At 48.7% G+C, this 15,116-nt stretch overlaps 1 protein-coding gene across 9 annotated transcripts in view; it reads right to left on the reverse strand.

Moving 5' to 3' along the window:
- Positions 1-15,116, reverse strand: part of LOC140411160 (serine/threonine-protein kinase MRCK alpha-like) — a 900,765-nt gene that overhangs the window by 28,537 nt on the left and 857,112 nt on the right. For 7 of the 9 annotated variants that reach the window (XM_072500235.1, XM_072500232.1, XM_072500229.1 and 4 more), the window contains 2 exons: positions 4,236-4,333; positions 2,761-2,845 (listed from right to left, as the gene is read on the reverse strand). In XM_072500235.1, the coding sequence (XP_072356336.1) occupies positions 2,761-2,845; positions 4,236-4,333 (183 nt within the window). Of the gene's footprint in view, positions 1-2,751; positions 2,846-4,235; positions 4,334-15,116 lie in introns of all 9 variants that reach the window. The other 2 variants (XM_072500231.1, XM_072500230.1) reach the window with 1 other exon arrangement.

The following is a 15,116-nucleotide window of genomic DNA, read 5'->3' on the forward strand; positions in this document are numbered from 1 at the left end:
GCCTTCTATGACCTAGCCAGTTCTGTATCCACCTTGCCAGCTCACCCCTGATCCCGTGTGACTTCACCTTTTGTACTAGTCTATCATGAGGGACCTTGTCAAAGGCCTTACTGAAGTCCATATAGACAACATCCACTGCCCTACCTGCATCAATCATCTTTGTGACCTCCTCGAAAAACTCTATCAAGTTAATGAGACACGACCTCCCCTTCACAAAACCATGCTGCCTCTCACTAATACGTCCATTTGCTTCCAAATGGGAGTAGATCCTGTTTCGAAGAATTCTCTCCAGTAATTTCCCTACCACTGAAGTAAGGCTCACCGGCCTGTAGTTCCCTGGATTATCCTTGCTACCCTTTTTAAACAGAGGAACAACATTGGCTATTCTCCAGACCTCCGGGACATCACCTGAAGACAGTGAGGATCCAAAGATTTCTGTCAAGGCCTCAGCAATTTCCTCTCCAGCCTCCTTCAGTATTTTGGGGTAGATCCCATCAGGCCCTGGGGACTTATCGACCTTAATATTTTTTAAGACGCCCAACACCTCGTCTTTTTGGATCTCAATGTGACCCAGGCTATCTACACACCCTTCTCCAGACTCAACATCTACCAATTCCTTCTCTTTGGTGAATACTGATGCAAAGTATTCATTTAGTACCTCACCCATTTCCTCTGGCTCCACACATAGATTCCCTTGCCTATCCTTCAGTGGGCCAACCCTTTCCCTGGCTACCCTCTTGCTTTTTATGTACGTGTAAAAAGCCTTGGGATTTTCCTTAACCCTATTTGCCAATGACTTTTCGTGACCCCTTCTAGCCCTCCTGACTCCTTGCTTAAGTTCCTTCCTACTTTCCTTATATTCCACACAGGCTTCGTCTGTTCCCAGCCTTTTAGAGCTGACAAATGCCTCCTTTTTCTTTTTGATGAGGCCTACAATATCTCTCGTTATCCAAGGTTCCCGAAAATTGCCGTATTTATCCTTCTTCCTGACAGGAACATGCCGGTCTGGAATTCCTTTCAACTGACACTTGAAATCCTCCCACATGTCAGATGTTGATTTGCCCTCAAACATCCGCCCCCAATCTAGGTTCTTCAGTTCCCGCCTAATATTGTTATAATTAGCCTTCCCCCAATTTAGCACATTCATCTTAGGACCACTCTTATCCTTGTCCACCAGCACTTTAAAACTTACTGAATTGTGGTCACTGTTCCCGAAATGCTCCCCTACTGAAACTTCTACCACCTGGCTGGGCTCATTCCCCAATACCAGGTCCAGTACCGCCCCTTCCCTAGTTGGACTGTACATATTGTTTTAAGAAGCCCTCCTGGATGCTCCTTACAAACTCCGCCCCGTCTAAGCCCCTGGCACTAATGAGTCCCAGTCAATATTGGGGAAATTGAAGTCTCCCATCACCACAACCCTGTTGTTTTTACTCTTTTCCAAAATCTGTCTACCTATCTGCTCCTCTATCTCCCGCTGGCTGTTGGGAGGCCTGTAGTAAACCCCCAACATTGTGACTGCACCCTTCTTATTCCTGATCTCTACCCATATGGCCTCACTGCCCTCTGAGGTGTCCTCCCGTAGTACAGCTGTGATATTCTCCCTAACCAGTAGCGCAACTCCGCCACCCCTTTTACATCCTCCTCTATCCCGCCTGAAACATCTAAATCCTGGAACGTTTAGCTGCCAATCCTGCCCTTCCCTCAACCAGGTCTCTGTAATGGCAACAACATCATAGTTCCAAGTACTAATCCTAGCTCTAAGTTCATCTGCCTTACCCGTAATACTTCTTGCATTAAAACATATGCACTTCAGGCCACCAGACCCGCTGTGTTCAGCAACTTCTCCCTGTCTGCTCTGCCTCAGAGCCACACTGTCCCTATTCCCTAGTTCTCCCTCAATGCTCTCACCTTCTGACCTATTGCTCCCGTGCCCACCCCCCTGCCATACAAGTTTAAACCCTCCCGTGTGACCCTCAGACACCCCCCATTAGGCTGTCCAGGTATTTGCCAACATTGTCATGTTTAGACCATGCTCAGATGCCCCCCAAATAGGCTGTCCAGGTCTTTGCTATAATTGCCATGTTTAGATCATGCTCAGATACCCCCCATTAGGCTGTCCCGGTCTTTGCCAACATTGCCATGTTTAGATCATGCTCAGATACCCCCCATTGGCTGTCCAGGTCTTTGCAAACATTGCCATGTTTAGATCATACTCAGATACTCCTCCATTAGGCTGTCCAGGTCTTTGCCATAATTGCCATGTTTAGACCATGCTCAGATACTCCTCAATTAGGCTGTCCAGGTCTTTGCTGAGACCTGCTAATAGGTGATTGTTGTTGGGGATTTCTGTACATTGCCAACTCTCTCCCATGAAAAGAGCCAGGTTATTAAAAGGTCAAGCAAAGTAACAGGGTGACTTATTTTTATATCTGAACAAAACATTATTCGGTAATAATGTGTTTGTGTTTTTAAACAAAATGGATTACAAGTCAGGATATATGGAATAGAATAACATGAAGCTGACAGTGTTGTCCCCAGGAATGGCTATTGATCAGTGTGTGTGTGATATACTTGTGAAGGTCACATGTTCCATATGTTAATTATGGACAAATGTTGGTGACCAGCTTTACTTCTGCTCCACACAGACTGGTGGTTCAGCGATGCTGGCTAGTGTTTAACAAACCCTTAAGTAACTAAATATGTTAACAGGAAATGTGGTGTCTTCCATTAAACATTAAAAACACTTACTGGACGTACCTGCCATCTTATTTTTGAAATAGATTAACCGGATCGTCTCGAGGCCTAACAAGTTAAGTGTTCCCTCTGTATTAAGTGGTCGAACCTGTAAGGAGAGGAACTCACTGTAACCAATCCCGTAAGGAATTTCTCAAACAGTACATTTTACTCCCCACTAATTCCGACCCACATGAAATTCCCAAATGGTGCTTTTCCAATCCTCTCTTTGTGCTTCTGCTCAAAGCTCCACTGCTGGAGAGTACATTACAGCAGTTTGATATACTAAATGTGTACTGATAGGGATGACAGGGAATGATATTGATAAATTGCCAGGAGAAGTAGGGCCAGAGGATGCAAATTGAAATTCAAATTACATTCGAAACAGGCAAACCCTGAAGAGTGATGAATAAATGTATAAAATACATTTAGCTCACAGAAGGGATTTGAAAGGATAATGGGATGTGCGACCAAACACTTTATTTTTCCATGTGGAGGCACAGTAGCATAGTGGATAGCACAATTGCTTCACAGCTCCAGGGTCCCAGGTTCGATTCCGGCTTGGGTCACTGTCTGTGCGGAGTCTGCACATCCTCCCCGTGTGTGCGTGGGTTTCCTCCGGGTGCTCCGGTTTCCTCCCACAGTCCAAAGAAGTGCAGGTTAGGTGGATTGGCCATGCTAAATTGCCCTTAGGTTAGGTGGGGATACGAGGTTACGAGGTGTGGGCTTGGGTAGGGTGCCCTTTCCAAGAGATGGTGCAGACTCGATGGGCCGATTGGCCTCCTTCTGCACTGTAAATTCTATGATGAAGAGATACAGAATATAGAAACAAGGAAGTACGAGAGTTTTAGTCAAACCTGATTGAGAACACTGTGCTCAGGTTTGGGTTCCCATCTTGGGAAGGATGCACCGGACTCAAACAATCCAGTGACAATTCTGAAAGATACCTGGGATAAAGGGAATCGGTTATAATGGGGGGGGGGGTCAGCAAACTAAAGTTACGTTCACTGGAGATGGGGGTCTTGGGCGTGATCTGATAGACGGAAAGAGAAACGAGGAAAAGGGAAGGAAAGAAAACAAGAGGGATAAAAGAAGGGAAGAAAGCAAGCTAGCTGTTTAGCCCACTGTGGACATTGCTGGCAATTTGTTGCCCTGCTGAACTGCCCTTGAATTAAGTGGCTTTCTAGGCCATTTCAGATGGTGGTTACGAGTCTGTGGGTCTGGAGTTACATGTAGGACACGAGTCCCAGATGGGTTTTTACAACAATCTACAATAAGTTTCATAGTCACCATTACTGAGACTAACTTTTTTTATTAATTGAATTTAAATTCCACCAGCTGTGGTGGTGGGATTTGAACCTCTGTCCTCCATTAGTCTGGTCTCTGTGTTACTAGTCCAGTGATGTTACCACTACACCACCATCTTCCCCTCCCCATAGCACTGTAAGGAATAGAAGAGGCAGGCAAATATAATCAAACGGGAAAGGAACTGAACGTACCTTCTTTAGTGCAACTGTCTGAATCCACTCCATCGTGTTCACATCAAATACATCTACAGCATTCTCACTATACACAGACAGATATGGAGCATTGTAACCTGCAGAAACACAACACAACTGACAGTCAGCTTCCGATCTGTGGGTTTATTGCGTTCCACAATTAATTATATCTACATGCAATAGAAAATGAAGTACAATAGCTTCACTTGATTGGTGTTCCCACAATCATTATTTGAACAGAGTAACAGTACCAATGTTACAGGGAACAATTACACTTGAGCTTTTTATACTACACTGCTCACCACTATCAACAACAGCAAGAGACCTGTACCTACCAGTACTTCACTCCAATGTGTAATAAACGTCAAGTATTCTCTACAGACATAGGCACTGTAGTTAAATGATTCCATAATCATGGCTGACACGATAGCACAGTGGTTAGCACTGTTGCTTCACAGCACCAGGGTACCAGGTTCGATTCCCAGCTTGGGTCACTGTCTGTGCAGAGTCTGCATGTTCTCCCCGTGTCTGTGTGGGTTTCCTCCGGGTGCTCCGGTTTCCTCCCACAAGTCCCGAAAGACATGCTGTCAGGTGAACTGGACATTCTGAATTCTCCCTCTGTGACCCGAACAGGCGCCGGAATGTGGCGACTAGGGGCTTTTCACAGTAACTTCATTGCAGTGTTAATGTAAGCCTACTTGTGACACTAATAAAGATTAATCAACCCAACCAGTCATTGAGGGGAGTAAAGTTTGAGCAGATTCTTGTTGCACAAGAGGGTCGGGATTCGCCGAGCCCGTGGCAGGTCGGAGAATCCCGCCACGCTGGTGCCAGACCGCCAATTCTCCGGTCGCCGGAGAATCACCGGCAATCGCGCCCGCGCAGTCGCTGCCGGTCAGGGGCCGTTGAAAGTGGCCCCCGCGGCGATTCTCCGCGCTCGACGGGCCAAGTGCCCGTCATGTCCCGCCAGCGTGGTTTGTGGGGTTGGGGCTGGTTTAGCACCGTGGGCTAAACAGCTAGCTTGTAATGCAGAACAAGGCCAGCAGCGCGGGTTCAGTTCCCGTACTGGCCTCCCTGAACAGGTGCCGGAAAGTGGCGACGAGGGGCTTTTCACAGTAACTTCATTTGAAGCCTACTTGTGACAATAAACGATTGTTATATTATTATTATAATACATATGGTCCCACCCGGCGGGACCTCGGCGATCTGGCCACGGGGGCCGTCCAGGTGGGGGGCCTATGTTCCTCCACGCCGGGCCCTTGTAGGGCTCCGCCATGTTGCGTGGCGGCTGACAACCACGCACCGAGCCCCCAAGAAGAGGAGAATTACTGGGCCTGGAGGCCATTGATGCCGGCATCGCTCGTGCCGGTTTTGACGCCGGCGTCAACACTTGGCCACGATATCACAGAATCCCGGCCCAGATTTTTCACTTCTAGAGGGTATTTGAACATTTCAATAACAACGTGAGCTTGTTCGTGTTCTTCATAACCATACACACTTCTAATCCAGCTACTTCCAAATGTTGCGTTGCACAGCGACACATGGTACTCGACTGCCATCTACTGGACACTTTACCCATCACCACAGAAGATTTTTACTCTCTTACTTTAGAAAGCCGTATGTATCATAAGGAGAGGTAACAGTGTGTTAATAATAAATAAGAGCAGAAAATGCTGGATAAACTCAGCAGGTCTGGCAGCATCTGTGGAGAAAAAATAGAGTTAATGTTTCGGATCCATATGACTTCTTCAGAACTGAAGAGGGGCAGAAATGCAATGAATTGTATAGTTGGAGAGGAGGTGGGGCAGGAGAGAAGGTCAGGGATTGGTCTGAGCTCAGGAGCGATTGACAAGACAAAGAGAGTCGAATTCAGGTCTACAAAGTGCTAATAATGGTATAAAAGTGAGATAGGAGAATGTGTTAGTGGGAGAACAAAGGTGAAAGAAAACCTGAAGAAGTGACAGTTGGACAAGTGGGGGAGGGGGGGGGTGGTTGCTTGCATTGGGACAAACAACGGAAGCATGAAAACAAAAAGGTGGGTCAAGGTGCAGGGGAAAGTTAACTTAAAGTTGTTCAATTGGATGTGGGCAGTGAGGGAGAGATCAGTGTATTCCTGTGGGCAGTGAGAGAGAGATGCGGAGTTGAAATGGCCAAAAGGTTGGGGTCATGCTTGTGGACAGAGAGAGGGTGTTCCGCGCAGCGGTCACCCAGTCTGCATTTAGTCTCCCCATGTAGAGGAGACCGCTCATTGGAAGTAGCGAACACAGTAGACAGTACAGTAGTATTCGAGTACTTTTGTTCAAGTGTTAATGATACATGGCAGTAGAACCATAGAATTCACACATGCAGATCGGTCCATCGAGTCTGCACTGACCCCAGAAAGAGCACCCTACCCAGGCCCAATCCCTTGTCCTATCCCTGTAATCTAACCTGTCAGTCCCTCAGGGTCAATTTTAGCATGGCCAATCCACCTAACCTGCACATCTTTGTACTGTGGGAAGATACCGCACCTGGAGCACACGTGGCGCTATGAGGTAGCAGAACTAACCACTGTGCCACCATGCTGCCCAAAATTTTAAAAAGAGATTGATGTTCAAACTGGCCAATAATGCACGGGGTCAGGTGTGTGAATTACAATTCTGAATTGCCTGGACCACCTATGCCATTCTGCCTTTGGCTTTGCACAGGTGGCATCTCACCCTTATCTTCTTGTGATTTTTAAAAAAACATCCTGGATTTGCCCACTAACCTTGGTGCAGAAAATGGATTGACTCAATTTGGTCGGAGTGAACACATTTACTGTCCGTCTCCAGTTCCCATGAATGTGGGACTGGAAATGCAGGCAAGATTCTGGATTTATCAAGTTCAATGAATTTAACAAAATCAAATCAATCAAATCAATTTCGCAACTTGCCAGACTGGAGTTTAAATTCATGGTGCGGGATTCTCCGTTATGTCATGTGAGAGTACCTTTAAGAAATGGGTGTTTATCAGTGATGTCAGAGAGTGGGTGGAGCTGGGCTGTCTGTCAGCTTTTTACTTTGTTTTAGGCTGTTTACTCCAGGGTGTGTTTTAGATTTGTTTTCAGTGTTGGAGCTGAAGCCAGACAGAGCAGGTGTACTGCTGTTCTCCCTGCCATCAAAAGATTATCTCTTGATCATTTGGTGAATTCAGAATTATAAATGTTCTCAGTAGTGAATGTAAACCTAATGTGCTTCTGTTAAAAGGTGTTTCTTCTGTCTTCTGGATGTTGTTTGGGAAGTTATTAAGGATTACTTAATGTTGTATTCTTTGGGGGTTGTATTTGAATTAATGGTTGCTAAGATGTTCACTGTATGTTTTAAAAAGGTTAACTTGAGTTCATAGAATAAACATTGTTTTGCTTTAAAAAAATACTTTTCCATTTCTGCTGTACCCCACCTGTAGAGTGGGCCGTGTGCTCCCCATACCACAATCTAGTAAAGGTTGTGGGTCAGGTGAACTCCATGATACACTTTGGGATTCTCTAAACCCTGGCTCATAACAGTTAGCTGACGGCGAAATCACGGCAGGCACCGGTTTGACGCCAAATCGCGCTGCTCCGTTGCCTCAAAAACGGCGTCAATGCGACGCACACCACGCGTACTCTAAGCACCGTTTGCATATCATTAGTGGGCCTACCCGCGATTCACCGCATCCAAGGGACGCGGTCCACTTGTGCTCTCAAACATCGTGAACCTGGTGTGGTGGCTGCTGAGAGAGAGAGAGAGAGAGAGAGAGAGAGAGAGAGAGAGTAGGGACAGTGCCTAGCATCGCCATACTTGGTCGACAATCGTGCCACTGGCCGGGGGGCTTCTGCCAGGGCCGGGTGTAGTAGTGGGGGGTGACCAGGAGGTGGGCTGAGGGGTGGATAGGTACACAACACCATTACGGGAGCCGGCAAGGCAGCCATGCGGCTGCGCATGCTGACAGCCCGCGTTAAACCTGGCTCCCTGGGTTATATGGGTGACGCTCCCGGGGCACCCCCTGCATGCTCTCTGACCCGAGCCGATGCATGGGCGCTCCAGCACAACCTGTCCCATCTTTCCAGCCCCGACCAGTGCGCGCGGCGTGTGTATGTTTATGCGCGGCTGCAGCTTGTCAGCCCTGCGAGTGCCAATCACGGACCCAGTGAATCCAGCAAAGTTTTTCATGGGATTCGATGGTGTTCCAGGGGCACTGGTGCGAACCCTTCACCGGTAGCAGAATCGGGGCAGTTGCGGGAGAGGGTTTCCTGTCGAATACACTGATCTCTCTCGCTCACTGCCCACAGGAATAAACTGATCTCTCTCTCTCACTGCCCACAGGAATAAACTGAGCTCTCTCTCTCTGACCAAGGGAATACACTGATGTGTCTCTCTCACAGCCCACAGGAATAAACTGATCTCTCTCTCTCACCGCCCACAGGAATACACTGAGCTCTCTCTCTCTGACCAAGGGAATACACTGATCTGTCTCTCTCACAGCCCACAGGAATACACGGATCTCTCCCTCACTGCCCACAGGAATACACTGATCTCTCCCTCACTGCCCACAGGAATACACTGATCTCTCTCCCTCACTGCCCACAGGAATACACTGATCTCTCTCTCACTGCCCACAGGAATACACTGATCTCTCTCCCTTACTGCCCACAGGAATCCACTGATCTCTCTCTCACAGCCCACAGGAATACACGGATCTCTCTCTCTCACATCCCACAGGAATCCACTGTTCTCTCTCCCTCTCACTGCTCACAGGAATACACTGATCTCTCTCCCTCTCACTGCCCACAGGAATACACTGATCTCTCTCAAAATGCCCACAGGAATACACTGATCTCTTTTTCTCACTGCCCACAGGAATACACTGATCTCCCTCTCACTGCCCACAGGAATACACGGATCTCCCTCTCTCACAGCCCACAGGAATACACTGATCTCCCTCTCTCACAGCCCACAGGAATACACTGATCTCTCTCTCACTGCCCACAGGAATACATGGATCTCTCTCTCACAGCCCACAGGAATACACTGATCTCTCACTCTCACTGCCCACAGGAATACACTGATCTCTCTCTCATTGCCCACAGGAATACACGGATCTCTCTCTCACTGCCCACAGGAATACACTGATCTCTCTCTCACTGCCCACAGTAATACACTGATCACCCTCTCTCACTGCCCACAGGAATACACTGATCTCCCTCTCTCACTGCCCACAGGAATACACTGATCTCTTTCTCTCACTGCCCACAGTAATACACTGATCACCCTCTCTCACTGCCCACAGGAATACACTGATCTCCCTCTCTCACAGCCCACAGGAATGCACTGATCTCTCTCTCACTGCCCACAGGAATACATGGATCTCTCTCTCACAGCCCACAGGAATACACTGATCTCTCTCTCTCACTGCCCACAGGAATACACTGATCTCTCTCTCACTACTCACAGGAATACACTGATCTCTCTCTCTCTCTCTGCCCACAGGGATACACTGCTCACTCACTGCTCACTCTCACTGCCCACAGGAATACACTGATCTCTCACTCTCATTGCCCACCGGAATACACTGATCTCTCTCTCTCTCTCACTGCCCACAGGAATACACTGATCCCTCTCAAACTGCCCACAGGAATACACTGATCTCTCTTCCTCACTGCCCACAGGAATACACTGATCTCACTCTCACTGCCCACAGGTATACACTGATCTCTCTCTCTCACTGCCCACAGGAATATACTGATCTCCCTCTCTCACTGCCCACAGGAATACACTGATCTTCCTCTCACTGCCAACAGGAATGCACTGATCTCCCTCTCTCACTGCCCACAGGAATACACTGATCTCTCACTCTCACTGTCCACAGGAATACATTGATCTCTCACTCGCACAGCCCACAGGAATACACTGATCTCTCTCTCACTGCCCACAGGAATACATTGATATCTCTCTCACAGCCCACAGGAATACACTGATCTCTCTCTCACTGCCCACAGGAATACACTGATCACACTCTCACTGCCCACAGGAATACACTGATCTCTTAGTCTCACTGCCCACAGGAATACACTGATCTCTCTCTCACTGCGCACAGGAATACACTGATCTCTCCCTCTCACTGCCAACAGGAATACACTGATCTCCCTCTCACTTTCCACAGGAATACACTGATCTCTCCCTCTCACAGCCCATAAGAATACACTGATCTCTCTCTCACTGCCCACAGGAATACACTGATCGCTCTCCCACTGCCCACAGGAACACACTGATCTCCCTCTCACTGCCCACAGGAATACACTGATCTCTGTCTCACTGCCCATAGGAATACACTGATCTGTCTCCCTCACTGCCCACAGGAATACAGTGATCTCTCTCTCACTGCCCACAGGAATACACTGATCTCTCCCTCTCACAGCCCATAAGAATACACTGATCTCTCTCCCAATGCCCACAGGAATACACTGATCTCTCTTTCTCACTGCCCAAAGGAATACACTGATCTCTCTCGCTCACTGCTCACAGGAATAAACTGATCCCTCTCTCTCACTGCCCACAGGAATACACTGATCTCTCTCTCACTGACCACGGGAATACACGGATCTCTCTCTCTCTCACAGCCCACAGGAATACACGGATCTCTCTCCCTCACTGCCCACAGGAATATACTGATCTCTCTCTCACTGCCCACAGGAATACACTGATCTCTCCCTCTCACTGCCCACAGGAATACACTGATCGCTCTCCCACTGCCCACAGGAATACACTGATCTCTCCCCCTCACTGCCCACAGGAATTCACTGATCTCTCTTTCTCACTGCCCAAAGGAATACACTGATCTCTCTCGCTCAGTGCCCACAGGAATAAACTGATCCCTCTCTGTCACTGCCCACAGGAATACACTGATCTCTCTCTCACTGACCACGGGAATACACTGATCTCTCTCTCTCACAGCCCACAGGAATACACGGATCTCTCTCCCTAACTGCCCACAGGAATACACTGATCACCCTCACACTGCCGACAGGAATACACTGATCTCTCTCTCTCACAGCCCACAGGAATACACTGATCTCACTCTCACAGCCCACAGGAATACACTGATCTCTCTCTCTCACCCCTCAGGAATACACAGATCTCCCTCTCATTGCCCACAGGAATACACTGATCTCGCTCTCACTGACCACGGGAATACAATTATCTCTCACTCTCACAGCCCACAGGAATACACTGATCTCTCTCCCACTGCCCACAGGAATACACTGATCTCTCCCCCTCACTGCCATGAGGAATGCAATGATCACTCTCCCACTGCCCACAGGAATACACTGATCTCTCTTTCTCACTGCCCAAAGGAATACACTGATCTCTCTCTCTCTCTCTGCCCACAGGAATACACTGATCTCTCTCTCACAGCCCACAGGAATACACTGATCTCTCTCCCACTGCGCACAGGAATACGCTGATCTCTCTCTCTCACAGCCCACAGGAATACACTGATCTCTCACTCACTCCCCACAGGAATACACTGATCTCTCTCCCACTCTCCACAGGAATACACTCATCTCTCTCTCACTGCCCACAGGAATACAGTGATCTCTCTCTCACTGCCCACAGGACTACACTGATCGCTCCCTCTCACAGCCCACAGGAATACACTGATCTCTCACTCACTCCCCACAGGAATACACTGATCTCTCTCCCACTGCCCACAGGAATACACTGATCTCTCTCTCACTGCCCACAGGAATACACTGATCTCTCTCTCACTGCCCACAGGAATACACTGATCTCTCTCCCTCACTGCCCACAGGAATACAGTGATCTCTCTCTCACTGCCCACAGGAATACACTGATCTCTCTCACTCACTGCCCACAGGAATACAGTGATCTCTCTCTCTCACTGCCCACAGGAATACACTGATCTCTCCCTCTCACAGCCCACAGGAATACACTGATCTCTCTTTCTCACTGCCCAAAGGAATACACTGATCTCTCTCGCTCACTGCTCACAGGAATAAACTGATCCCTCTCTCTCACTGCCCACAGGAATACACTGATCTCTCTCTCACTGACCACGGGAATACACGGATCTCTCTCTCTCTCACAGCCCACAGGAATACACGGATCTCTCTCCCTCACTGCCCACAGGAATATACTGATCTCTCTCTCACTGCCCACAGGAATACACTGATCTCTCCCTCTCACTGCCCACAGGAATACACTGATCGCTCTCCCACTGCCCACAGGAATACACTGATCTCTCCCCCTCACTGCCCACAGGAATTCACTGATCTCTCTTTCTCACTGCCCAAAGGAATACACTGATCTCTCTCGCTCAGTGCCCACAGGAATAAACTGATCCCTCTCTGTCACTGCCCACAGGAATACACTGATCTCTCTCTCACTGACCACGGGAATACACTGATCTCTCTCTCTCACAGCCCACAGGAATACACGGATCTCTCTCCCTAACTGCCCACAGGAATACACTGATCACCCTCACACTGCCGACAGGAATACACTGATCTCTCTCTCTCACAGCCCACAGGAATACACTGATCTCACTCTCACAGCCCACAGGAATACACTGATCTCTCTCTCTCACCCCTCAGGAATACACAAATCTCCCTCTCATTACCCACAGGAATACACTGATCTCGCTCTCACTGACCACGGGAATACAATTATCTCTCACTCTCACAGCCCACAGGAATACACTGATCTCTCTCCCACTGCCCACAGGAATACACTGATCTCTCCCCCTCACTGCCATGAGGAATGCAATGATCACTCTCCCACTGCCCACAGGAATACACTGATCTCTCTTTCTCACTGCCCAAAGGAATACACTGATCTCTCTCTCTCTCTCTGCCCACAGGAATACACTGATCTCTCTCTCACAGCCTACAGGAATACACTGATCTCTCTCCCACTGCGCACAGGAATACGCTGCTCTCTCCCTCATTGCCCACAGGAATACACTGATCTCTCTCTCTCACAGCCCACAGGAATACACTGATCTCTCACTCACTCCCCACAGGAATACACTGATCTCTCTCCCACTCTCCACAGGAATACACTCATCTCTCTCTCACTGCCCACAGGAATACAGTGATCTCTCTCTCACTGCCCACAGGACTACACTGATCGCTCCCTCTCTCTTTCTCACTGCCCAAAGGAATACACTGATCTCTCTCTCTCTCTCTGCCCACAGGAATACACTGATCTCTCTCTCACAGCCCACAGGAATACACTGATCTCTCTCCCACTGCGCACAGGAATACGCTGATCTCTCCCTCATTGCCCACAGGAATACACTGATCTCTCTCTCTCACAGCCCACAGGAATACACTGATCTCTCACTCACTCCCCACAGGAATACACTGATCTCTCTCCCACTCTCCACAGGAATACACTCATCTCTCTCTCACTGCCCACAGGAATACAGTGATCTCTCTCTCACTGCCCACAGGACTACACTGATCGCTCCCTCTCACAGCCCACAGGAATACACTGATCTCTCACTCACTCCCCACAGGAATACACTGATCTCTCTCCCACTGCCCACAGGAATACACTGATCTCTCTCTCACTGCCCACAGGAATACACTGATCTCTCTCTCACTGCCCACAGGAATACACTGATCTCTCTCCCTCACTGCCCACAGGAATACAGTGATCTCTCTCTCACTGCCCACAGGAATACACTGATCTCTCTCACTCACTGCCCACAGGAATACAGTGATCTCTCTCTCTCACTGCCCACAGGAATACACTGATCTCTCCCTCTCACAGCCCATAAGAATACACTGATCTCTCTCTCACTGCCCAAAGGAATACGCTGATCTCTCTCTCTCACTGCTCATAGGAGTACATAGAACATAGAACATAGAACAAAACAGCGCAGTACAGGCCCTTCGGCCCACGATCTCTCTCCCTCTGCCCAGAGGAATACACTGATCTCTCTCTCACAGCCCAGAGGAATACACTGATCTCTCTCTCACAGCCCACAGGAATACACTGATCTCTAACTCACTCCCCACAGGAATGCACTGATCTCTCTCTCTCACTGTCCACAGAAATACACTGATCTCTCTCTCACAGCCCACAGGAATACACTGATCTCTCTCTCACAGCCCACAGGAATACACTGATCTCGAACTCACTCCCCACAGGAATACACTGATCTCTCTCCCACTGCCCACAGGAATGCACTGATCTCTCTCTCTCACTGTCCACAGAAATACACTGATCTCTCTCTCACTGCCTACAGGAACACACTTATCTCTCTCTCACTGCCCACAGGAATACACTGATCTCTCTCTCTGCCCAGAGGAATTCACTGATCTCTCTCCCTCTGCCCAGAGGAATACACTGATCTCTCTCTCACAGCCCAGAGGAATACACTGATCTCTCTCTCACAGCCCACAGGAATACACTGATCTCTCTCCCACTGCCCACAGGAATGCACTGATCTCTCTCTCTCACTGTCCACAGAAATACACTGATCTCTCTCTCACTGCCCAAAGGAATACACTGATCTCTCTCTCTCACTGCCCACAGGAATACACTGATCTCTCTCTCATAGCCTACAGGAATACACTGATCTCTCTCACACTGCCCACAGGAATACACTGATCTCTCTCTCACTGCCCACAGGAATACACTGATCTCTGTCTCACTGCCCACAAGAATACACTGATCTCGCTCCCTCACTGCCCACAGGAATACAGTGATCTCTCTCTCACTGCCCACAGGAATTCACTGATCGCTCCCTCTCACGGGCGCATAAGAATACACTGATCTCTCTCCCAATGCCCACAGGAATACACTGATCTCTCTTTCTCACTGCCCAAAGGAATACACTGATCTCTCTCTC

The sequence above is a fragment of the Scyliorhinus torazame genome, chromosome 4, assembly GCF_047496885.1.
Source record: "Scyliorhinus torazame isolate Kashiwa2021f chromosome 4, sScyTor2.1, whole genome shotgun sequence".
NCBI classification, from domain to species: Eukaryota; Metazoa; Chordata; class Chondrichthyes; order Carcharhiniformes; family Scyliorhinidae; genus Scyliorhinus; species Scyliorhinus torazame.